General features: G+C 38.7%; 1 protein-coding gene and 1 long non-coding RNA gene across 5 annotated transcripts in view; one reads left to right on the top strand and one right to left on the bottom strand.

The window, feature by feature from the left end:
- Positions 1 to 23492, top strand: part of stard14 (START domain containing 14) — a 39242-nt gene extending 15750 nt beyond the window's left edge. For all 4 annotated transcript variants that reach the window (XM_061930605.1, XM_061930602.1, XM_061930604.1 and 1 more), the window contains 5 exons: positions 1761 to 1908; positions 1988 to 2091; positions 2162 to 2279; positions 2345 to 2397; positions 22767 to 23492. In XM_061930605.1, coding sequence (XP_061786589.1) covers positions 1761 to 1908; positions 1988 to 2091; positions 2162 to 2279; positions 2345 to 2397; positions 22767 to 22955 — 612 coding nt within the window. In that variant the 3' untranslated portion in view covers positions 22956 to 23492. The remainder of the gene's footprint in view (positions 1 to 1760; positions 1909 to 1987; positions 2092 to 2161; positions 2280 to 2344; positions 2398 to 22766) is intronic.
- On the bottom strand, positions 20591 to 22910 carry LOC133577071 (uncharacterized). The gene is made up of 2 exons (XR_009811699.2): positions 22278 to 22910; positions 20591 to 22054 (listed from the first exon to the last, which is right to left on the bottom strand). It is a non-coding gene; the product is annotated as an uncharacterized lncRNA (long non-coding RNA).
- Positions 23493 to 27163: the final 3671 nt, after the last annotated feature.

The following is a 27163-nucleotide window of genomic DNA, read 5'->3' as shown; positions in this document are numbered from 1 at the left end:
ATGTTCAAACTCAGAAACTTTTTTTTTTTTTTGCAAATAATAATTAACTTAGAATTTCATGGCTGCAACACGTGCCAAAGTAGTTGGGAAAGGGCATGTTCACCATTGTGTTACATCACCTTTTCTTTTAACAACACTCAATAAACGATTGGGAACTGAGGAAACTAATTGTTGAAGCTTTGAAAGTGGAATTCTTTCCCATTCTTGTTTTATGTAGAGCTTCAGTCGTTCAACAGTCCGGGGTCTCCGTTGTCGTATTTTACGCTTCATAATGCGCCATACATTTTCAATGGGAGACAGGTCTGGACTGCAGGCGGGCCAGGAAAGTACCCGCACTCTTTTTTTACGAAGCCACGCTGTTGTAACACGTGCTGAATGTGGCTTGGCATTGTCTTGCTGAAATAAGCAGGGGCGTCCATGAAAAAGACGGCACTTAGATGGCAGCATATGTTGTTCCAAAACCTGTATGTACCTTTCAGCATTAATGCTACCTTCACAGATGTGTACGTTACCCATGCCTTGGGCACTAAAACACCCCCATACCATCACAGATGCTGGCTTTTGAACTTTGCGTTGATAACATTCTGGATGGTTCCCTTCCCCTTTGGTCTGGATGACACAATGTCGAATATTTCCAAAAACAATTTGAAATGTGGACTCGTCAGACCACAGAACACTTTTCCACTTTGCACGAGTCCATCTTAGATGATCTCGGGCCCAGAGAAGCCGGCGGCGTTTCTGGATGTTGTTGATAAATAGCTTTCGCTTTGCATAGGAGAGCTTTAACTTTCACTTACAGATGTAGCGACCAACTGTATTTAGTGACAGTGGTTTTCTGAAGTGTTCCTGAGCCCATGTGGTGATATCCTTTAGAGATTGATGTCGGTTTTTGATACAGTGCCGTCTGAGGGATCAAAGGTCACGGTCATTCATTGTTGGTTTCCGGCCATGCCGCTTACGTGGAGTGATTTCTCCAGATTCTCTGAACCTTTTGATGATATTATGGAGCGTAGATGTTGAAATCCCTAAATTTCTTGCAATTGCACTTTGAGAAACGTTGTTCTTAAACTGTTTGACTATTTGCTCACGCAGTTGTGGACAAAGGGGTGTACCTCGCCCCATCCTTTCTTGTGAAAGACTGAGCATTTTTTGGGAAGCTGTTTTTATACCCAATCATGGCACCCACCTGTTCCCAATTAGCCTGCACATCTGTGGGATGTTCCAAATAAGTGTTTGATGAGCATTCCTCAACTTTACCAGTATTTATTGCCACCTTTCCCAACTTCTTTGTCACGTGTTGCTGGCATCAAATTCTAAAGTTAATGTTTATTTGCAAAAAAAAATGTTTATCAGTTTGAACATCAAATATGTTGTCTTTGTAGCATATTCAACTGAATATGGGTTGAAAATGATTTGCAAATCATTGTATTCCGTTTATATTTACATCTAACACAATTTCCCAACTCATATGGAAACGGAGTGTATACACACAGGGTCCATTGCCAGGGTTAATGCAGTCAACATATATAAAATAAAAACTAAATAAGGTGAGGCTCAGAATTGGTTTCTTACCTACCTACCTACTTAATATGTCCGTGTGGAAACTCGTTCGGTGCATCTCCGTTCCGAACCGAACCCCCCGTACCGAAACGGTTCAATACAAATACACGTACCGTTACGCCCTTAGTAGTAATAAATAATCATTTCCTGCAACAAAAAGTCCAGAAACCAATGCTAATAAGGTGCTCCCGTTTCTTTAGTGTAAAATCAACATCAAGGATGTCTCGGCCGCCACCATGTATGACGTCCTGCATGACAGCCAGTACCGGAAGCAGTGGGACCCCAACGTGTTGGAGAGTTACGACGTGGCCCGCCTCTCCGCCTGCGCCGACTTGGGCTACTACTCATGTGAGACACATTCGTACGAAGGGAGGACTCGAGTGTCCCCAGTGTTTGTGGTCACAACAACGCTCTTAACACTCCCCAGGGTCTTGTCCGCGGCCGATCAAGAACCGGGACGTGGTCACGCTGCGCTCGTGGCGAGTGGCCGATGACGAGTACATCATCATCAACTTCTCCGTCAAACATCCAGTACGTCCACTCCGAGGACCCTCCTTTTCTTTGAAGTCTCATTTTGAATTCTGACACAATGCCATTCCAGAAGTTTCCTCCTTCCAGCGACCTGGTTCGAGCCATTTCCATCCTCACAGGCTATTACATAAAGCCCACGGGGCCAAACAGCTGCACTTTCACCTACCTCTCGCAAGCCGACCCCAAAGGTAAAGTAGGTCGTCGGCGTGCTATTATTACTCTGAAGGTTTACACCTGACACCTTGTTCCTCAGGTTCTCTTCCAAAGTGGGTGGTCAACAAAGCCTCGCAAGTTCTGGCACCAAAGGTGAGTCGCCGTGAAAAAAATGACTAGATTCCGGATTGTTTATGTTGCGCCCAAGAAGCTGGAGGGTTCGTGCGTGTCCAAAGGACAATGGTTGCCATAGAAACCCCATTTTTGCAAGGTTTGCTGGCAAAGGAGCTGTTGAAGGCTGGCAGAACTCGTTCCCCCAGTTTCCACACTGGCTGCAGTGTGGAAACGTTCGTCACGGTGTGACCGAGAGCCGCCTTCAAGACAATACACTACTTAGGTACACTTTTCTGGGGCGCGTTCAGAGCACGCCTAAAAACAAGAACTCCAACTTGTCAGATTCTCTAAAGCTGCCAACATCCGTGTGAAATAACCTTCTGTTCCGTAAAGTCAACGCCCAACTGTTGGACAGAACACTGTCCACTACACGGTCTTGCAAAGTCTCAAATCCAATCATTTGACGACTGGGAAAGGTTCTAAAAATATATCTGCGTGTTAATAATGTGTGTTCCAACTAGGGCTGGGCGATATGGCCTTTTATTAATATCTCGATATTTTTAGGCCATGTCACGATACACCATATATATCTCCATATTTTGCCTTAGCCTTGAATGAACACTTGATGCATATAATCACAGCAGTATGATGATTCTATGTGTCTACATTAAAACATTCTTCTTCGTACTGTGTACAGCTCCACTAATGGACATTGGAGTGTTACTTTCAAAGGCAAAATTAAAGTATTGCTAAAAACTAGGGATGTCCCGATCCAGGTTTTTGCACTTCCGATCCGATACCGATATTGTTTTTGCATTTCCGATCCGATACCGATACTGACCGATACTGGCCTATCCGAGCATGTATTAAAGTTTAAAGTTATTTAGCCTACTTAGTTGTCAGAATCATGTTGAAAAGGGTTTTAGTACTCTTGAAAACAACTAGCCAGCTGAATTAGGGGAGTTTGAATAATACACAATGGTTGGTAACAAGAAACTGACCTGTTTATTCAAGGATAAACACAAAATAGACAAAATTACACATGACAAACAGAAATGGTATCATTGAACTAGGGCTGGGCGATATGGCCTTTTTTTAATATTGAGATATTTTAAGGCCATATTGCGATACACGATATATATCTCGATATTTTGCCTTAGCCTTGAATGAACACTTGATGCATATAATCACAGCAGTATGATGATTCTATGTGTTTTGATTGATTGATTGAGACTTTTATTAGTAGGTTGCACAGTGAAGTACATATTCCGTACAATTGACCACTAAATGGTAACACCCCAATAAGTTTTACAACTTGTTTAAGTCGGGGTCCACTTAAATTGATTCATGATACAGATATATACTATCAGATATATACTATCATCATAATACAGTCATCACACAAGATAATCACATTGAATTATTTACATTATTTATAATCCAGGGTGTGGAGGGGGGCGCCGGATGTAAGTGTCAAAAAGACAGCCAAAAGAGTTTGATATGAGAATAAATCTAAATTTAAAATATAGGGTAGAAATGCACCCATTTGCAGGAAATGTAGTCTTGATTTTCAAAATTTTCTTTCAAGGTTTGCATGTCTACATTAAAACATTCTTCTTCATACTGCATTAATATATGCTACTTTTAAACTTTCATGCAGAGAAGGAAATCACAATTTAAAAAATCACTAATTTTTTCATACGGTGTTGATCTGGAAATTTTTGCCTCTGCGTTTTGATGGTGTGGACGTGTGGCACCGAATGGAGATAAGCGTCTCGACAGACGTCACAATATTTGAACAATGATGACGAAAACTGTTTTCTCTGTCGTGTCCGTGTGTCGAAAATTGTTATGCGCTTATTTTTTTATTTGATTTTGTGCGTGGCATAGATTTGCTATGCGCAGAGGACGCTTAAACAGTGCGCAATTGCACAGGCGAGCACCTTAGAGGGAGCGTTGCTCGCACGGCTGCGCTAGCATCACAGCTAACGTTAGCCATGCTGCTACCTCTCTGCTCGGGGAGGACGTATACGTATGTGACGTATGACGTGACAGTATGTGACGTGTGTAAGAAGGTGCACTTGCTGTCTGTGAGAGGGAGACACAGGAAAGAGTGAGAAGAGCCTGTTGTGTAATGCCAGCAGCTAAAAGCAACTGCGTGAGAATCCACAGACCTGTGGATGTGTTGAAGGTGTGCTGGAAAATGCGGAACGGAAATTAGGGAGCGGCAGAAAAGTGGAATGTATGATTTAAATCAGTGCGTTGGAAAACACGGACCGGAGTTTTTTTTAAACTGGATCTGGATCGGCCTTTTCCCATGCCTTGCCGATACGCAATTTTTGGCAAATATCGGACATCCCTACTAGAAACATAATTTTATATGGGACTTTATTGTATTATATGTATAGTACATGTTCCAAAAAGAAAAAAGCATAAAACACCACCAGAATTAGAGATATTACAAGTCAAAGTGATGAAGCTTAGTGTTACTCATGACTTGGTGTAACTAAACATTACCCTATAAGATGAAGACAATTGCATTTTATTGATATTTGAAATGTATTCAATGTTTATAAATGAATATTTAAAGGGGAACATTATCCAGACCTATGTAAGCGTCAATATATACCTTGATGTTGCAGAAAAAAGACCATATATTTTTTAACCGATTTCCGAACTCTAAATGGGTGAATTTTGGCGAATTAAACGCCTTTCTATTATTCGCTCTCGGGAAGCAATCCGCCATTTTCTCAAACACCGAGTCAAATCAGCTCTGTTATTTTCCGTTTTTTCGACTGTTTTCCGTACCTTGGAGACATCATGCCTCGTCGGTGTGTTGTCGGAGGGTGTAACAACACGAACAGGGACGGATTCAAGTTGCACCAGTGGCCCAAAGATGCCAAAGTGGCAAGAAATTGGACATTTGTTCCGCACACTTTACCGACGAAAGCTATGCTGCGACAGAGATGGCAAGAATGTGTGGATATCCTGCGACACTCAAAGCAGATGCATTTACAACTGGACTGGACAGATCAGCTTTCAGGAAAAGAGAGCGGATGAGGGTATGTCTACAGAATATATTAATTGATGAAAACTGGGCTGTCTGCACTCTCAAAGTGCATGTTGTTGCTAAATGTATTTCATATGCTGTAAACCTAGTTCATAGTTGTTAGTTTCCTTTAATGCCAAACAAACACATACCAATCGTTGGTTAGAAGGCGATCGCCGAATTCGTCCCCGCTTTCTCCCGTGTCGCTGGCTGTCGTGTCGTTTTCGTCGGTTTCGCTTGCATACGGTTCAAACCGATATGGCTCAATAGCTTCAGTTTCTTCTTCAATTTCGTTTTCGCTACCTGCCTCCACACTACAACCATCCGTTTCAATACATGCGTAATCTGTTGAATCGCTTAAACCACTGAAATCCGAGTGTGAATCCGAGCTAATGTCGCTATAGCTTGCTGTTCTTTCCGCCATGTTTGTTTGTATTGGCATCACTATGTGACGTCACAGGAAAATGGACGGGTGTATATAACGATGGTTAAAATCAGGCACTTTGAAGCATTTTTTAGGGATATTGCGTGATGGGTAACATTTTGAAAAAAACTTCGAAAAATAAAATAAGCCACTGGGAACTGATTTTTAATGGTTTTAACCCTTCTGAAATTGTGATAATGTTCCCCTTTAAATATACTAAATGTAAAAAAAGGGAATAAATATTCAAAATAAGATAATTAAATGAAATCTAGTTTGGTTACGCCACCATGAGCGCAACATTGTAGAACTACAATTCTAAATAAGATGTCAAAAGCAAACTGAAATCAAATACACACAGCTTAAAGATTGATCAATACCTACCGGTATTTAAATTTAGTAATACATAAATATGATTTATCAAAATATAAAAGAAATATACCTGAACAGAAAGCTCATGATGGTTACACCAAAAAGTAACGCTATGAATCGCGTTTTTCCAAGTTTTTGGGGCATTTTTATGCTATTTCCAAGCATCTCCTTTTTATTATCATTGATTTTAAATGGTCAAACTAATGCATATTATATATGCATGCCCTAGTAAACAAACAAAAAAAGTCATATTTATTTTGATTGTTACATTTTGAAGTACATTTGTGCAGGTGGGTGCGAATGTACCCATTACCAGAGCTGTACACTACTGTATTAATATATGCTCATTTTAAACTTTCACGCAGAGAGGGAAATCACAACTAGGTCAATTTATTAAACAGTTATTAAGCAGTGGCACTGACATTCATGTCATTTCCAAAACAGAAAGTGCAAGATTGTCAGAGACATTTTAAAACAAGCTATTAGTGCACTTTTGTGCATGATGTCACTAAGATGACATATCAAAACAACACTAAATTAAAGTGCACTTTTTGTACAGAACGCCACTACAATAGTTAAAAACAAATAAAGTGCACTTTTGTGCATGATGTCACAAGATATTTCAATAAGGGTCAAATAAAAATGAGCTGCATAATAGGAAATCAAATAGTGTATGTCCTTCGCTATGTGGTAGGTTCCTGCGGACGTTATCTCCTTCTGTTGTTGACTATTTGTTTCATACGGTGTTGATGTGGAAATGGTTGCTTGGGCATTTTGTGGGTGTGGCACCGAACGGAGATGTTGACATGCGGAGTTTCAAGCACTCTTCATTCTCTAGCGCAGTGGTTCTCAAATGGGGGTATGCGTACCCCTGGGGGTACTTGAAGGTATGCCAAGGGGTACGTGAGATTTTTTTTTAAATATTCTAAAAATAGCAACAATTCAAAAATCCTTTATAAATATATTAATTGAATAATACTTCAACAAAATATGAATGTAGGTTCATAAACTGAACATCAAATCAAGTAGGCTATTCCATTCATTACCATAAACCCAGAGTTTCCCCCATGCCATGATGGTTTGACCCTCATTAAAATGTCTGTCAAAAAGAACTGTGAAAAGAAATGCAATATTCAGTGTTGACAGCTAGATTTTTTGTGGACATGTTCCATAAATATTGATGTTAAAGATTTCTTTTTCTGTGAAGAAATGTTTAGAATGAAGTTCATGAATCCAGATGGATCTCAATTACAATCCCCAAAGAGGGCACTTTAAGTTGATGATTACTTCTATGTGTAGAAATCTTTATTTATAATTGAATCACTTGTTTATTTTTCAACAAGTTTTTAGTTATTTTTATATCTTTTTTTCCAAATAGTTCAAGAAAGACCACTACAAATGAGCAATATTTTGCACTGTTATACAATTTAATAAATCAGAAACTGATGACATAGTGCTGTATTTTACTTCTTTATCTCTTTTTTTCAAACAAAAATGCTTTGCTCTGATTAGGGGGTACTTGAATTAAAAAAATGTTCACAGGAGGTACATCACTGAAAAAAGGTTAAGAACCACTGACCTAGCAGGTGACTTTTCAAATGATGCTACAAATTAGCAGTAATGCTACTTATTGCCGCATACTTGACATATTACTGTTGTCTGTTCAACATATTCCCGCTTGAAGCCAAACCACCGCCAGACGATGGACCCCGTGCTGTTTTTCTTGGGAATTAATTAGAGATGTCCGATAAATGCTTTAAAATGTAATATCGGAAATTATCGGTATCTGTTTTTTTATTATCGGTATAGTTTTTTGTTTTTTTTAATTAAATCAACATAAAAAACACAAGATACACTTACAATTAGTGCACCAACCCAAAAAACCTCTCTCCCCCATTTACACTCATTCACACTCATTCACACAAAAGGGTTGTGTCTTTCTGTTATTAATATTGTGGTTCCTACATTATACATCAATATATATCAATACAGTCTGCAAGGGATACAGTCCGTAAGCACACTAATAGTACTAACCTTTAACAGTTCATTTTACTCATTTTCATTAATTACTAGTTTCTATGTAACTGTTTTTATATTGTTTTACTTTCTTTTTTATTCAAGAAAATGTTTTTAATTTATCTGTCTTATTTTATTTTATGAATTTTTTTAAAAAGGACCTTATCTTCACCATACCTGGTTGTCCAAATTAGGCATAATATTGGGTTAATTCCACGACTGTATATATCGGTATCGGTAATTAAGAGTTGGACAATATCGGCAAAAAAGCCATTATCGGACATCCCTAGAATTAATTCTTCCTTCATTTGTTACCAGATTCGCACCTTCTTTCTCTCGTATTACCACTCGCACCGCTAGCATCACAGCTAACATTACCCATGCCGCTATCTCTCTGATCGGCGAGGGCGTATGACGTTGCACGCGCGACAGTATGTGACGTATGTAAGAAGGTGCGCTCGTTTTATGTCTCTGTGAGAAGGAGAGGCAAAAAAAGAGTGAGAAGAGCCTGTAGTGTAATGCCTGCAGCTAAAAGCAACTGTGTGAGGACGTATACTCCAATATCACCATATAGTCATTTTCTATATCGCACAGAGACAAACCCGCAGAATAAAACGGGTATAAGTCGCTCCGGAGTATAAGTCGCACCCGCCGAAAATGCATAATAAAGAAGGAAAAAAACATATATAAGTCGCACTGGAGTATAAGTCGCATTTTTGGGGGAAAATGTATTTGATAAAAGCCAACACCAAAAGTAGACATTTGAAAGGCAATTTAAAATAAATAAAGAATAGTGAACAGCAGGCTGAATAAGTGTACGTTATATGAGGCATAAATAACCAACTGGTATGTTAACGTAACATATTATGGTAAGAGTCATTCAAATAACTATAACATATAGAACATGCTATACAATCTGTCACTCCTAATCGCTAAATCCGATAAAATCTTATACGTCTAGTCTCTTACGTGAATGAGATCAATAATATTATTTGATATTTTACGGTAATGTGTTAATAATTTCACACATAAGTCGCTCCTGAGTATAAGTCGCACCCCCGGCCAAACTATGAAAAAAAAATGCGACTTATAGTCCGAAAAATACGGTATATTCTATATATCGAGTATATTCCATATATCGCCCAGCCCTAGTTCCAAACGGAAACAAAAGCCATAAGCAGTCCAGTCAGAATTGATGTCACACAGGCAGTGAGGGTGTGGCACGCTGAGAGAAGCTTCTGGTGCTTTTAGTTCAGTCTAACTTGTTTCTTCCCAATGTAAAGGAATTCACTGGCTGCACTGCTTCTCTAGTAAAGGGGCAGAGTGGTGTATAAAGAGTGTATGGCCGACTAAACAGGCGCCATGTTTGCTACCGAGGACGTGTGCGGCTGTGCAAGTGTTGTTGTGTTGACGTTAGTTCTTCTGATGAAATAAACCAAAATAATGTACAAAACCCCAAACCAGTGAAGTTGTCACGTTGTGTAAATGGTAAATAAAAACAGAATACAATGATTTGCAAATCCTTTTCAACTTATATTCAATTGAATAGACTGCAAAGACAAGATATTTAATGTTCTCACTGAGATACTTATTTTTTTTTGCAAATAAGTATTAACTTAGAATTTAATGGCAGCAACACATTGTTGTCACAGGGGCATTTTTACCACTGTGGCCTTTCCTTTTAACAACACTCAGTAAACGTTTGGGAACTGAGGAGACACATTTTTGAAGTGGAATTCTTTCCCATTCTTGTTTGATGTACAGCTTAAGTTGTTCAACAGTCCTGGGTCTCTGTTGTGCTATTTTAGGCTTCATAATGCACCACACATGTTCAATGGGAGACAGGTCTGGACTACAGGCAGGCCAGTCTAGTACCCGCACTCTTTTACTATGAAACCACGCTGTTGTAACACGTGGCTTGGCATTGTCTTGCTGAAATAAGCAGGGGCGTCCATGATAACGTTGCTTGGATGGCAACATATGTTGCTCCAAAACCTGTATGTACCTTTCAGCATTAATGGCGCCTTCACAGATGTGTAAGTTACCCATGCCTTGGGCACTAATACACCCCCATACCATTACACATGCTGGCTTTTCAACTTTGCGCCTATAACAGTCCGGATGGTTCTTTTCCTCTTTGGTCTGGAAGAGACGACGTCCACAGTTTCCAAAAACAATTTGAAATGTGGACTAGTCAGACCACAGAACACTTTTCCACTTTGCATCAGTCCATCTTAGATGAGCTCGGGCCCAGCGAAGCCGGCGGCATTTCTGGGTGTTGTTGATAAATGGCTTTGGCTTGGGCATAGTACAGTTTTAACTTGCACTTCCAGATGTAGCAACCAACTGTAGTTACTGACAGTGGTTTTCTGAAGTGTTCCAGAGCCTATGTGGTGATATCCTTTACACACTTATGTCGCTTTTTGATGAAGGTGAGGGATTGAAGGTCACGGGCTTAGTCGCTTACGTGCAGTGATTTCTCCAGATTCTCTGAACCTTTTGATGATATTACGGACCGTAGATGGTGAAATCCCTAAATTCCTTGAAATAGCTTGTTCAGAAACGTTCTTAAACTATTGGACAATTTGCTCACATTTGTTGACAAAGTGGTGACCCTCGCCCTGTCCTTGTTTGTGAATGACTGAGCATTTCCTGGAAGCTGCTTTTATACCCAATCATGGCACCCACCTGTTCCCAATTAGCCTGTTCACCTGTGGGATGTTCCAAATAAGTGTTTGACGAGCATTCCTCAACGTTCTCAGGTTTTTTTTTGCCACTTGTCCCAGCTTTTTTTTGAAACATGTTGCAGGCATCAAATTCCAAATGAGCTAATATTTGCAAAAAAATAACATTTACCAGTTCGAACGTTAAATATCTTGTCTTTGCAGTCTATTCAATTGAATATAAGTTGAAAAGGATTTGCAAATCATTGTATTCTCTTTTTATTTACCAACTTCACTGCTTTTGTAATATATAGTTTTAAACATATTCCAACTCATTTTCCTGACATACTATTCATGTTATAACTTTTACTGCAAAATAATATTGGTCGTCTCTACTAGGAAGCGTTAAGTGTGAGGGATTATAAAGACCTCAAACTAATTCTGGGCTTCTGCTTTTCCTTTGAGTCGTACTTCTGTCAGTATTGATGCGAAAAGGGTCTTTAAAAAAAGTCCAGAATTTGACTTTTCGAAACCTGCAGAAACCATGCATCACAACTGTGGGTTACCATGGCGACACCACTTGACATTTGATAAAGTGAGCCAAAAGTAAGACACCCAAGCTAGCATTATCTTACCCTATTAGCTCCGGATGCTGCCGTATTCTGAGCGCATCCAGAGTTCAATCATATTCATCCTTGACGATGATCACGACAGTCGAGCCTAAAAGAGCGGCCAATACTGGGGGGCGTGTCTTCCCTCTCTGAGCCTTTTATGATCATTTACATGCAGAAAGTTAACTAATAAGCAGTTGTGTCCAAACTGCCGCCCGCCAGCGTGCCTCCAACTTAACTTTAAATATCTGACAGCAATTGCCGCCAGCTTGTAGACAAAATGAGTAATTTGGGTTAATGACCATAACTTGTAATTTGAAGTGTACACAGCACAGGATTTTTATACATGGCCCAATCCAAAAACACTTTCCCACTTCTGGTGCAAATATACTTAACACACATGGTCACACATCACACATTTTGTGGATATTTTAAAAAAAAGAATGTCCACGCACAACACATAATTAGAAATTACATTAATTTTAAATCCCATGCAATGCATGATGGGAAAAAATGCTAAACCAACTATCCACATGTATCCATGTTCGGCGCATTTTAGCTGCTTTATATTTCTTTCTTTTTTTTCATTTTATTTGTATTGACACCCAGCATCAGACATTCCTATGCATTACATCATATTCACATACATCATGTATCTGTTGTCTGCCCTAAATGTCAAAATATTTTTGGTTTATATCCCAACCATACCACCCCACCCCCCAAAAAAAACAGCAAAAAAAACAAAGTCGTATCTACAAATACATCAATTAAATAAACAAAAAAAGAAATAATAATAATACATTAATAATAATAATAATAATCAGAAATTGTAAAAAAATATATATAAACAGATATATATATATTAGGGGTGTAACGGTACACACACATTTCGGTTCGGTACGTACCTCGGTTTAGAGGTCACGGTTCGGTTAATTTTCGGTACAGTAAGAAAACAACAAAATGTACATGTTTTGGTTATTTATTTACCAAATTTGTAAACAATGGCTGTATCCTTTTAACATTGGTTACACTATAATAATTCTGCCCACGTTAATCAACATTAAACTGCCTCAAGTTGTTGCTCAGATTAAATACAATGACAAAACTTTTCTTCTACATATAAAAAGTGCAACATTAAACAGTTTCAAGTCAACTCCTCATGCTTAATTTATTACAGCATTTGGGAAGCCTGTAGTTGATTTTTATTATGTAAATGTTATATTTTCATCAACATGTGATAGCAGGGACTCTGCCATTCAAAACTAGGCTGCTACATTACTAATGATTAATGTAACTATAGCTGAAAAAAATAGTACAATAGCAATATGAGAGCCTTTTCATCCCTGAACACCATGTAGGCTTAATGATGCAGTTACATTATTATATCAACTATCAGAGACAGAAACTCATTTAACACAATGTCCTTTTTTGCTGCTTCAACACAGCTCAATCAACACAGAAAAAGGTCAAGTGAAATAACAGACAGACAGGGCTTTGCTGTCCGTAACACACACACACCGCAAAATGAGCTGACGTTACGCTAAAAGCTAATTAGCCTTCACCTCAAGCCAGGACTGCGAGCGAGCTGAGCTGCAGTTTGTTTCTAGAAAGTCAACGGGCTCATAGTGATGTTACTAGTAGTTGACTGGGAGGTGTTTATTATAATTTGGGGAGAGTCTGCTGCCTGATGCTCACCTGCTAAACACCTATCTGCTAACCCCACCGCAGAAGCACTGACTCCATGCGCTCTGAATACGCACTGCTGATTGGCTGTCACCGCTCTGAATACGCACTGCTGATTGGCTGTTACCGCTAAGGTTGTAACCAATCAGATGGTTGTGTGGGTGGGGCAATGCTGGGTGCTGTGTAGGAGACAGAGGCAGAAAGCAGAGCAGCTTGTTAGGCGGCTACTTCATATATTCGTGTGGAAACTCGTTTGGTACACCTCCGAACCGAACTGGAACCCCCGTACCGAAACGGTTCAATACAAATACACGTACCGTAGGCTTATGGGGAGGGACACAATTGACCCAGTTTTGCCAGTATGAAGTAAATTTCTCCAATTTATAATTAATAAAGGCAGTTATCTTCTCCATTTTATATATGTCCATTGTTGTTTCCATCCATTGCTTCAAAGTTGGGCTCTCCTGGGATATCCATTTCCCAGGCGTGATATTTCTAATCGATTACAAATTGTAAAATTGTTATTTATGTATCCACTGTTGCGCTTGTAGCGTTGAAAGCAAGACAACTCGAAGTATCGTTTGACTCACTAAAACGTTTGCGTCGTTTATTCCTCAAAGATGAGAATGAATGACCGCTTACATCACATGACTCCAAAATTGCGGTAACCACAAACCCCCCACCTTGGAGAAACTCTCCTGACGGTCCCTTAAAGGGGAACATTATCACAATTTCAGAAGGGTTAAAAACATTAAAAATCAGTGCCCGGTGGCTTATTTTATTTTTCGAAGTTTTTTTCAAAATTTTACCCATCACGCAATATCCCTAAAAAATGCTTCAAAGTGCCTGATTTTAGCCATCGTTATATACACCCGTCCATTTTCCTGTGATGTCACATAGTGAAGCTAACACAAACAAACATGGCGCATAGAACAGCAAGCTATAGCGACATTAGCTCGGATTCAGACTCGGATTTCAGTGGTTTAAGCGATTCAACAGATTACGCATGTATTGAAACGGATGGTTGTAGTGTGGAGGCAGGTAGCGAAAACGAAATTGAAGAAGAAACTGAAGCTATTGAGCCATATCGGTTTGAACCGTATGCAAGCGAAACCGACGAAAACGACACGATAGCCAGCGACACGGGAGAAAGCGAAGACGAATTTGGCGATCGCCTTCTAACCGACGATCGGTATGTGTTTGTTTGGCATTAAAGGAAACTAACAACTATGAACTAGGTTTACAGCATATGAAATACATTTGGCAACAACATGCACTTTGAGAGTGCAGACAGCCCAATTTTCATCAATTAATATATTCTGTAGACATACCCTCATCCGCGCTCTTTTCCTGAAAGCTGATCTGTCCAGTTTTGGAGTTGATGTCAGCAGGCCAGGGAAGCTAGGGTCGATATTCTTCTCTTGATCATCTTCGGTGGCATAAGGGACGGTGTGAGCCAAGACATCCAGGGGGTTTAGCTCGCTCGTCTGCGGGAACAAACTGCCGCCATTGCTTGCCGTGCTACCGAGGTCCTTTGTCCCTGAATTGCTCACACACTCCGGCAGATTCAATGGGGGTCTGGCGGAAAATTTCTTTGACTTTATCGTTGGAAATGCATCTGCTTTGAGTGTCGCAGGATATCCACACATTCTTGCCATCTCTGTCGTAGCATAGCTTTCGTCGGTAAAGTGTGCGGGAAAAACGTCCAATTTCTTGCCACTTTCGCATCTTTGGGCCACTGGTGCAACTTATATCCGTCCCTGTTCGTGTTTTTACACCCTTCGACAACACACCAACGAGGCATGATGTCTCCAAGGTACGGAAAACAGTCGAAAAAACTGAAAATAACAGAGCTGATTTGACTCGGTGTTTGAGAAAATGGCGGATTGTTTCCCGATGTGACGTCACATTGTGACGTCATCGCTCCGAGAGCGAATAATAGAAAGGCGTTTAATTCGCCAAAATTCACCCATTTAGAGTTCGGAAATCGGTTAAAAAGATATATGGTCTTTTTTCTGCAACATCAAGGTATATATTGACGCTTACATAGGTCTGGTGATAGTGTTCCCCTTTAAGCCTACATGGTGTTCAGGGATGAATAGTCTCTCCTATTGCTATTGTACCATTTTTCAGCTATAGTTACATTAATCATTAGTAATGTAGCAGCCTAGTTTTGAATGGCAGGGTCCCTGCTATCACATGTTGATAAAAATATAACATTTACATAATAAAAATCAACTACAGGCTTCCCAAATGCTGTAATAAATTAAGCATGATAAGTTGACTTGAATCTGTTTAATGTTGCACTTTTTATATGTAGAAGAAAAGTTTTGTCATTTTATTTAATCTGAGCAACAACTTGAGGCAGTTTAATGTTGATTAACGTGGGCAGAATTATTATAGTGTTCCCAATGTTAAAAGGATAAAGCCATTGTTTACAAATTTGGTAAATAAATAACCAAAAAATTTATATTTTGTTGTTTTCTTACTATACCGAAAATGAACCGAACCGTGACCTCTAAACCGAGGTACGTACCGAACCGAAATTTTTGTGTACCATTACACCCCTGCCACGAAAGTATTATGCACCAGAATGAATTCATAGGAGCGTGATTGTAAGCGCGGCGTGTGAAAAGCAGGGGCCCTCAGTCTCCTCTTGGGGAAAATGCTTCCAGATACAGAGAACACAGGAGACGTTCTTCTCCATGGTTAGCATTTCTCCTTCCAACTGATGCATTCAGTGCACCACCAAGCAGGAAGTCGCCAAACACACTCTCCAGCATTCTTTCCCTTCTGTGAACATCCGTGTCACTTTTGACTTGTCAAACCAACTCGTCTACTTTAGCAAAGTACTTTATTGGACTACACTAGGGGTGTCAAGAAAAAATCTATTTTTGAACGAATCGTGATTCTTATGCGTAACGATTCTTAATCGATTAAAAAAAAAAAAAAAGTCCAAAAAACAATGTTTTCTAAAATCTGTCCTATTTAGCCACTTTAGTAAATGTTTGAGTAGAATTGTATTAAAGCCAATTTCCTGGGCGATATATGGAATATACTCGATATATCGCCGGTTTGTCTCTGTGCGATATAGAAAATGAATACCGTATTTATCGGACTATAAGTCGCAGTTTTAGTGTGTGTGTGACAATCATTGGTACTTTAACTTTAACTTTAACTTTTATAAGTCGCAGTTTTTTTCATAGTTTGGCCGGGCTCCAGTGCAACTTATATGTTTTTTTCCTTCTTTATTATGCATTTTCGGCAGGTGCGACTTATACTCCGATGCGACTTATACTCCGATAAATGCGGTATATGGTGATATTGGAGTAGGGATGTCCCGATCCGATATTTGGATCGGATCGGCTGCCGATATTTGCCAAAAATTGCGTATTGGCAAGGCATGGGAAAATACCGATCCAGATCCAGTTTTAAAAAAAACTCCGGTCCGTGTTTTCCAACCAATTTAAATAATACATTCCACTTTTCTGCTGCTCTGTAATTTCCGTTCCGCATTTTCCAGCACACCTTCAACACATCCACAGGTCTGTGGATTCTCACGCAGTTGCTTTTAGCTGCTGGCATTACACAACAGGCTCTTCTCACTCTTTCCTGTGTCTCCCTCTCACAGACAGCAAGCACACCTTCTTACACACGTCACGTCATACGTCCCATACTGTCACGTCATACGTCACATACTGTCACGTCATACGTCACATACTGTCACGTCATACGTCACACACTGTCACGTCATACGTCACATACTGTCACGTCATACGTCACATACTGTCACGTCATACGTCACACACTGTCACGTCATACGTCACATACTGTCACGTCATACGTCACATACTGTCACGTCCTCCCCGAGCAGAGAGGTAGCAGCATGGCTAACGTTAGCTGTGATGCTCGCGCAGCCGTGCGAGCAACGCTCCCTCTAAGGTGCTCGCCTGTGCAATTGCGCACTGTTTAAGCGTCCTCTGCGCATAGCAAATCTATGCCACGCACAAAATCAAATAAAAAAATAAGCGCATAACAATTTTCGACACATGGACACAACAGAGAAAACAGTTTTCGTCATCATTGTTCAAATATTGTAACGTCTGTCGAGACTCTTATCTCCATTCGGGGCCACACGTCAAAATGCAGAGGCAAAAATGTCCACATCAACACCGTATGAAAAAATGTGTGATTTTTTTAGTTGTGATTTCCGTCTCTGCATGAAAGTTTAAAAGTAGCATATATTAATGCAGTATGAAGAAGAATGTTTTAATGTAGACATGCAAGCCTTGAAAGAAAATTTTGAAAATCAAGACTACATTTCCTGCAAATGGGTGCATTTCTACTCTATATTTTAACTTTAGATTTATTCTCATATCAAACTCTTTTGGCTGTCTTTTTGACACTTACATCCGGCGCCCCCCTCCACACCCTGGATTATAAATAATGTAAATAATTCAATGTGATTATCTTGTGTGATGACTGTATTATGATGATAGTATATATCTGTATCATGAATCAATTTAAGTTGAAAAACTTATTCGGGTGTTACCATTTAGTGGTCAATTGTACGGAATATGTACTTCACTGTGCAACCTACTAATAAAAGTCTCAATCAATCAATCAAAACACATAGAATCATCATACTGCTGTGATTATATGCATCAAGTGTTCATTCAAGGCTGAGGCAAAATATCGAGATATATATCGTGTATCGCAATATGGCCTTAAAATATCTCAATATTAAAAAAAGGCCATATTGCCCAACCCTACTATGAAGTAACATACATATGTATCACAGCTGTTAATTTTATAGGGGAATGTAGTTAGTCATATACATAAGTGGTACCCGTTAACCGTGTAAAAAAACAACAAAAAAGATCAGTTATAATAATACATAATGTTGAATATAGAGAACATACAAACCCTTTTATTTATTGAATCAAAAATACTGAAATTCCACGACATAGTGAATTTGCAAACATCTAAAATGATGCACAAATCAAACTATAACCTGCTAGCCAAGAATATACAACAATTCTTCCCAACAAAAGAGAAATATAACCTCAGAGAAAAATGTCATTTAAAACATTTGTACGCACGTACAACACTTAAAACCTTCAGTATATCTGTATGTGGAATTAAATGATGGAATGGATTAAGCAAACAATGTACTGATATGATCTGATTCAAGGAACTCTTCAAATTAAAGTGTCTACAAAGTACAAAGAAGAAGTACCATGATAAACATTCTCAATGTATTGATCAATCAATGTTTATTTATATAGCCCTAAATCACGAGTGTCTCAAAGGGCTGCACAAGCCACAACAACATCCTCGGCTCAGATCCCACATCAAACACAAATTACTTCACTATTTATTATTTTATGTATTGTGTGAATGTTCCAAAACATTCACACATGCTTTTCTACACCAACATTTATCTATTTATTATTCAACTTCAACTTCTTTTTCTCCAGGTTTTTGCGCGCTGTACCTTCCACATTTTCCACCCAATTCAAAGCGTTCCAACTTCAAACCAAATTCAAACTGCTTTCCCTTGACAAATTCCATAAATTCCCAGATTTCCCAGAATTCCAGGTTTTCTGGGACATTTTTCCCATTCAAAATGATTCGGCCATTTTTCAAACTTCCACCATTTCCACATTTTTCAACAGATTCAAACCATTCCACCTCCAACACATTCAAACTACCCTTTTTCCAAGTTCAAAAAAAATTCCAGAATTTTCCAGAATTCCTGGTTTACAAAAGTAAACACCACAAGAGGTCACACAAAAGCCCAACTTCCATCCTTTTTCTGGCGACTTCTCCTTCCACATTTTTCAACGCATTTCAACCATCAAAACATTCCTCTTAATCAGGACAAAAAACAAAATTGTTTTTGAACTGGAAAAATTTCCAGGAATTCCGTAATACCATTTCTCAATTCAACATGTAACTACTTCAACATTTCTCGACCGATTTTGAAAAATTCCAACACCAACCATTTCAACTCATTCAGAACATTCAAGTCATAATATTTTCCCAAAAAATTCCCGCTTTCCCCAAATTTCCATAAAATTCCCATTGAAATGAATGGGACATTTTTCAAAGTTCCACAATTGCCACATTTTTCACCCAATTCAAAGCGTTCCAACTTCAAACTGTTCAGCCTATTCGACAATTGCGGGCTTTCCCTTGACATATTCCAAAAATTCCCAGATTTCCAGGTTTTCCGGGACATTTTTACCATTCAAAATGAATTGGCCATTTTTCAAACTTCCACCAGTTCCACATTTTTCAACCAATTCAAACCATTCCACCTTCAACATATTCCACTCATCCTGGACATTTAAATGATATTTTTTCCAAGTTAAATTTTTTTCCAGGAAATCCCAGAATTCCCTTTTTTTCCAAACCCTTTTTTCACCCTTTTTTCTAGCGACTACTCCTTCCACATTTTTCAACCCACTTAAACCGTTCTACAGTCAAAACATTCCATTTAATCAGGACAAAAAAACTAAGTTGTTTTTTGAAATCGAAAAATTCCAGGAATTCCGTAATACCATTTCTCAATTCAACATGTTACTACTTTAACATTTCTCGACCGATTTGAAAAATTCCAACACCAACCATTTCAACTCATTCAAAACATTCAAGTTTTTTTCTTACCATTTTCCAAAAAATTCCCGCTTTTCCCGAACTTCCCCAAATTTTGGGGAATGTCCCATCGAAATGAATGGGACATTCTTCAAAGTTTCACAACTCCCACATTTTTCATCTGATTCAAACTGTTCCAACTTCAAAATATTCAGCCTGTTCAGGAATTGTGTGCTCTACTTCAACAATTCTAAAAAAATCCAGCATTTTGCAAGCAGCCCATATTATTATTGCTCATACTTCAAACTTTATATATATTTTTTATTGTTTCCCGCATTTTTTCCTCTTATCGCCACTATGAGGAAAACCGGCCAACGAACCCCCACATATGTTATACCGTCGGAAAGGTGCCGCTCGCGCCAATGGCGGAAATCGAAATTGGGAACATTTCATGTTACATGCCAACATTACAGTGCTAGCTTTTTGAGCTAACTCTTCTTAACTGTTTGCATGCTAACGGTAGCATGCTAAAATCTTAAAATTCATGCGCTGACTTTTTAAACTATTTTTAGACCGTTTGCTAACTTTTTTTGCTACCGTTTGGCTCAGCGTTATATAACTTAGTATGTGACACTTCTTAACTGTTAGTATGCAAACGATAGCATGCTAGCAAGCTAACTTAGCCTTGCTAACTTTTTCATCTATTTTTTACACTTTTTTTTCCTATTTCCGCAGCCATACACCTTAAGAGTCGTATAACTTGGTATGTGACACAAGCTAACCATTATCATGCTCACGTTAGCTTGCTAGCATGCTAACTTTTTTTTGCTGCTGTTTGGCGCGGCGTTATATAACTTGGTATGTGACACTTATTAACTGTTAGCACCCAAACGATAGCATGCTAGCAAGCTAACTTAGCCTTGCTAACTTTTTCATCTATTTTTATACTTTTTTTTTCCCTATTTCCGCAGCCAAACTTGGTATGTGACACAAGCTAACCATTATCATGCTAACGTGAGCATGCTAGCATGCTAACTTTTTTTGCTACCGTTTGGCTTGGCGTTATATAACTTGGTGTGTGACACTTCTTAACAGTTAGCATGCAAACGATAGCAAGCTAACTTAGCCTTGCTAACTTTTTCATCTATTTTTACACTTTTTTTTCCTATTTCCGCAGCCATACACCATAGAGTCGTATAACTTGCTACGTGACACAAGCTAACCATTATCATATTCACGTTAGCTTGCTAGCATGCTAACTTTTTTTTGCTGCCATTTGGCTCGGCGTTATATAACTTGGTAAGTGACACTTCTTAACTGTTAGCATGCAAACGATAGCATGCTCGCAAGCTAACTTAGCCTTGCTAACTCTTTCATCTATTTTTATACTTTTTTTTCCTATTTCCGCAGCCAAACTTGGTATGTGACACAAGCTAACCATTATCATGCTCACGTTAGCTTGCTAGCATGCTAACTTTTTTTGCTACCGTTTGGCTTGGCGTTATATAACTTGGTGTGTGACACTTCTTAACAGTTAGCATGCAAACGATAGCAAGCTAACTTAGCCTTGCTAACTTTTTCATCTATATTTACACTTTTTTTCCTATTTCCGCAGCCATACACCATAGAGTCGTATAACTTGCTATGTGACACAAGCTAACCATTATCATATTCACATTAGCTTGCTAGCATGCTAACTTTTTTTTGCTGCCGTTTGGCTCTGCGTTATATAACTTGGTATGTGACACTTCTTAACTGTTAGCACGCTAGCAAGCTAACTTAGCCTTGCTAACTTTTTCATCTATTTTTATACTTTTTTTTCCTATTTCCGCAGCCAAACTTGGTATGTGACACAAGCTAACCATTATTATGCTCACGTTAGCTTGCTAGGATGCTAACTTTTTTTTGCTACCGCTTGGCGTTATATAACTTGGTATGTGACACTTCTTAACTGTTAGCACGCAAACGACAGCATTCTAGCAAGCTAACTTAGCCTTGCTAACTTTTTCATCTATTTGTACACTATTTTTCCTATTTCCGCAGCCATACACCTTAAGAGTTGTATAACTTGGTATGTGACACAAGCTAACCATTATCACACTCACGTTAGCTTGCTAGCATGCTAACTTTTTTTTTGCTACTTTTGCTACCGTTTGGCTTAGAGTTATATAATTTGGTATGTGACACTTTTTAGCTGTTAGCATGCAAGCAAGCTAACTTAGCCTTGCTAACTTTTTCATCTATTTTTACACTTTTTTTTCCTATTTCCGCAGCCATACACCTTATAGAGTCGTATAACTTGGTATGTGACACAAGCTAACCATTATGATGCTCACGTTAGCTTGCTAGCTTTTTTTTTTGCTAATTTTGCTACCGTTTGGCTTAGAGTTATATAATTTGGTATGTGACACCTTTTAACTGCTAACATGCTAGCAAGCTAACTTAGCCTTGCTAACTTTTTCATCTATTTTTACACTTTTTTTCCTATTTCCGCAGCCATACACCTTAGAGTTGTATAACTTGGTATACGAAACATGTTGACAGTTATCATGCTATATCGCCAGCACACATGCGAAGTGTTAGCATTTTTATGTAATCTTTCTACTGTTTTTGGCTAGCTCTGTGGCTCGTTTTGTACAGTTGCACCTAAAACTCCCGGATTCAGACACTCGGCACCATCTTATAACTACGGCGGCTTCCGGCGACCCGCGGCCACATTTTCTAGTTTTTAATGTTATTACAAAAGTATTAGCAACTGCTATGTAAAGGAAAAGGGGTAGGATTAAATAAGCTCTGCTTCTTCCTACTCCTTTTCAAACATGTTGAACCGAGAAAGTGGTAATTGAGATGTATCATGTTGTATGCATGCATTTTCCAAATTAACTCAAAGTTCATTTGAATGGAGAATCGTTCCCCCCCAAGAATGGAATGGAAGGGTGTGGTGGCCAAAGCTTCACAGCCCCCCGACTAACCACCGCCTCTCCCTGTTTTAGGTGCTGAAGTGCGTGCACAAGGCGGGTCAGAAATACCCCGAGTGGAAGCAGAAGAACTCCCCAGACCAGAAGCCCTGGTTGTACCCGGAGCAGAACACCCTGCCTTTGATGGACCCCGCAGAACTGTCCATCCAGAGAGCCGACTCGCTGGAGAACGTGGACGAGAGTTCCAAGGAGGAGGAAAACTAGGTTACGAGAAAAAAAAGGATGTAGGCCAACTCTCAGGAATATTCTTGCAGGTTTACAGCTCAATGAAGGGATGGAAAAGAGCAGATTTTAGTGGTCTTAGCTTGTTTTATTACTTTTGGGGTTTAAGGAGAGCATTGTTGCAGCACTACATTTATTCTTGCTTCAGACCTCTCGTCTCAACCTGAAGAAGAGTTTACACAGTGTGTGTTTTTTTGTTTTTTTTTACTGCTTGAAGAACATGAGCGATACAGATGTTTGAAATGATATTGGACTTTAATTCTCATATGCGATACTGGAAAAGTCAATTCTATTTATTCCGGTCGTGTGCAAATCTTGTAAATAGTTTTGTGTCGTCACGCTAATATCACACAGCTGTTTAATTTATTTCACGCTCGGATGAAGTGGATGTTGAGAAAGCAGTCTGACATGAAGCCTGCTGGCAGACAGATTTTTCTTGTGATGATGATGCTGATGTGTAAGGTCTGCCTGCCTGTCACCCTTTTTTTCAACTAAAATAAACCTGCTGTGGTTAACTTATTTGTGTGATTGTCTCACTTTGCTCAACTTTAAGTGGACATTGGTCATTATGAGCGAAAAGGAGTATGGGTATCCTATAATATCGGACGACAAATGCTTTAAAATGTAATATCGGAAATCATCGGTTTCAAAAAGTAAAATGTATGACTTTTTAAAACGCCGCTGTGTACACGGACGAAGGGAGAAGTACAGAGCGCCAATAAACCTTAAAGGCACTGCCTTTGCGTGCCAGCACAATCACATGATATCTATGGCTTTTCACACACAAGTGAATGCAAGCATACTTGGTCAACAGCCATACAGGTCACACTGAGGGTGGCCGTATGAACAACTTTAACACTGTTACGAATATGCGCCACACTGTGAACCCACACCAAACAAGAATGACAAACACATTTCGGGAGAACATCCGCACCATAAATGTTAGAATTATTGTTTCTAAATTATCACAAAAACTTTAAGTTACATTTGAGTGCCCGGTGAGAAGACAAAAGCCGTGTTTGAAACCTACCAAGAAGAAGGCTTGTAAAACTCCACTGTGTAAGGGGGAAAGCCACATGAAGGGTTTTCTGTGTTCTTTCATGTATGGCAATCAACAGAAAGATATTGTTTTAACCCAAGGAGAGAAGACAGGATCTGCCCAATTTCCAGACGACCTCTTCTTGAACCTCCTTTTTGAACTGATTTACGAACGTCTTTTTGAACTATTTTACGACCCCTCCTTTTGAACTGTTCGGTAACCAAAGGCAAGGCTGTTTACGACCCACTTCCCTCTGGAAGCGGCGGTGGTCATGTGGTCGGAGAAAGTCAAATAAAGAAGGAGTACAAAATTTTCGCCATAGCGTGCTGAGATACTATACAAGGGTAGTGTACAGGCGACTCTCCTCAATATTGAGTGCAAATTGAATTCTGTCTGTTTGATTCTTTGCTTTTTGTCTTGTTTAATAGATGTCATCAGTGTTTGAACCTGACAGTAACACAACAGAACAAATACCCAGAACCCCTTGCAGCACTAACTCTTCCGGGACGCTACAATATACACCCCCCGCTACCCTCCACCTCAACCCCGCCCACCTCAACCTCCTCATGCTTTCTCAGGGAGAGCATGTCCCAAATTCCAAGCTGCTGTTTTGAGGCATGATAAAAAAAAGAATGCACTTTGTGACTTCAATAATGAATATGGCAGTGCCATGTTGGCATTTTTTTCCCCATAACTTGAGTTGATTTATTTTGGAAAACCTTGTTACATTGTTTAATGCATCCAGCGGGGCATCACAACAAAATTAGGCATAATAAAGTGTTAATTCCACGACTGTATATATCGGTATCGGTTGATATCGGAATCGGTAATTAAGAGTTGGACAATATCGGATATCGGCAAAAAAGCCATTATCGGACATCTCTAATATAAAGTTAGAATTTTGTCTCTTTGACATTTCCCTCATATTTTCAGATTTTCCCTTATCAGGAAATGAATGCCTCAAATTTCAACACTTTGCTTCATGACTTATTTATTTACATTCTACATTTAAAAACAGTTTATTATTTGGCACAAATATATTGTTTCTGTTTATCTGCTATATTGTAAGGCTGCACAATTATCGACAAAATAATGATTATTTTTGATCAATATTGAAATCAAAACTGTTAATCAGGATTATACATTGTTAGAACCCCCCATGACCCCAAAAGGGACAAGCGGTAGGAAATGGATGGATGGATGGAAGGTAAAACAGTGTTGGGGGAGGGGAGTTGAACGTGACGCCATCAAGTAATTTGATCAAATCTAATTAGAAGGCAAAATAAACGTTATCCATATATTTAAAGACATACATTCGTGTTTTTAATTATTAGGACATTTTACTCAAATTGGTATGTTTTATTTTATATGGACATTGGTTTCAAATATTGACATGTCTATTATATAGTCATTATATAGTTCAAATATATTGACATGTCTATTATATAGTCATTTCACAAATATTTAGACATTTTCTCATAGAAATGTGTCTCAAATATTGACATTTCCTTTTATGTGGATGTGGAGGGGGGCGTGGCCTGTCTATTGACATGCCTATTATATAGTCATTATAGAGTTCAAATATATTGACATGTCTATTGTATAGTCATTTCACAAAAATATTAACATTTTATTATAGAAATGTGTCTCAAATTTTGACATTTCCTTTTATGTGGATTTGGAGGGGGGCGTGGCCTGTCTATTGACATGTCTGTTATATAGTCATTATATAGTTCAAATATATTGACATGTCTATTATATAATCATTTCACAAAAATGTTGACATTTTCTTATAGAAATGTGTCTCAAATTTTGACATGTCCTTTTATGTGGATGTGGAGGGGGGCGTGGCCCGTCTATTGACATGTCTATTATATAGTCTGTCTATTGACATGTCAATATTATATAGTCATTATATAGTTCAAATATATTGACATGTCTATTATATAGTCATTTCACAAAAATGTAGACATTTTCTCATAGAAATGTGTCTCAAATTTTGACATTTCCTTTTATGTGGATGTGGAAAGGGGCGTGGCCTGTCTATTGACATGTCTATTATATAGTCATTATATAGTTAAAATATATTGACATGTCTATTATATAGTCATTTCACAAAAATATTAACATTTTATTATAGAAATGTGTCTTAAATTTTGACATTTCCTTTTATGTGGATGTGGAAAGGGGTGTGGCCTGTCTATTGACATGTCTATTATATAGTCATTATATAGTTAAAATATATTGACATGTCTATTATATAGTCATTTCACAAAAATATTAACATTTTATTATAGAAATGTGTCTCAAATTTTGACATTTCCTTTTATGTGGATGTGGACGGGGGGCGTGGCCTGCGAGCCAGCAGCGAAGCGGGGGTGTGCCAGGACCGGCCTCGAAATCAGCGACAGGTGCGTGGATGGCTCACCTGGGCCTTGTTATCTAATCACCTGTCACTCTGTATAAGCAGCAAACCGGGGAGGAGAGAGGTAGTTGGAGCTGGCGTGAGAGCGAGAGTGTGCCTGTCACCACAACAAAAGACAATTGCCGGAAAGCAACCCGCAGACTTTTATGAAAATAAAACCGTATTGAACCATGAAATGGGCTGGCAGGGAAATGCTTGGTGGTCAGGAGGACCCGCTGGAAGAGAACTTCCACAATGGACATTTCAGGTTAGTTTATATGAGCATACATTTCACATTCTATATTGTCTTTTGGAAAAAGGTTGTCATAAACGTTACTTAATTCATAAAAAAAATAATGTATTCAGTTATAAACATTCATTCACTTTTTTCTTTCCTTCATGGATTTAAACTTTACCGCTGCCGGTATTTTTATGTATATTTTTATTTAATAAGTTGTATGTTGTATTTATTTCAGTATAAAAGTGTAAAAAGGTCATGAAATGATGATAATGCATATGACAAATGGAATTTATTATTCTCACCTGTATGTAGAGCATCAGTTGTTTAAAAAGCGTCACATCTATACTTTTGTGACAAATAATGCCAACAAACTTAGAATTTTGCAAGTTAGTTTCAATGTTAATTTATAAGTTCTAATTTATTAAAATTTTCAGATATTGTGTTTTTTAAAAGCAATGGAAATGATGTTTCGAGTAAAGAACAACAGCCATCCAGCTTGTATTCTT

This window comes from Nerophis lumbriciformis, linkage group LG36, assembly GCF_033978685.3.
Source record: "Nerophis lumbriciformis linkage group LG36, RoL_Nlum_v2.1, whole genome shotgun sequence".
NCBI lineage: Eukaryota > Metazoa > Chordata > Actinopteri > Syngnathiformes > Syngnathidae > Nerophis > Nerophis lumbriciformis.
The sequence above is the reverse complement of the archived record's forward strand: the minus strand, read 5'-3'. Positions and strand labels throughout refer to the sequence as shown.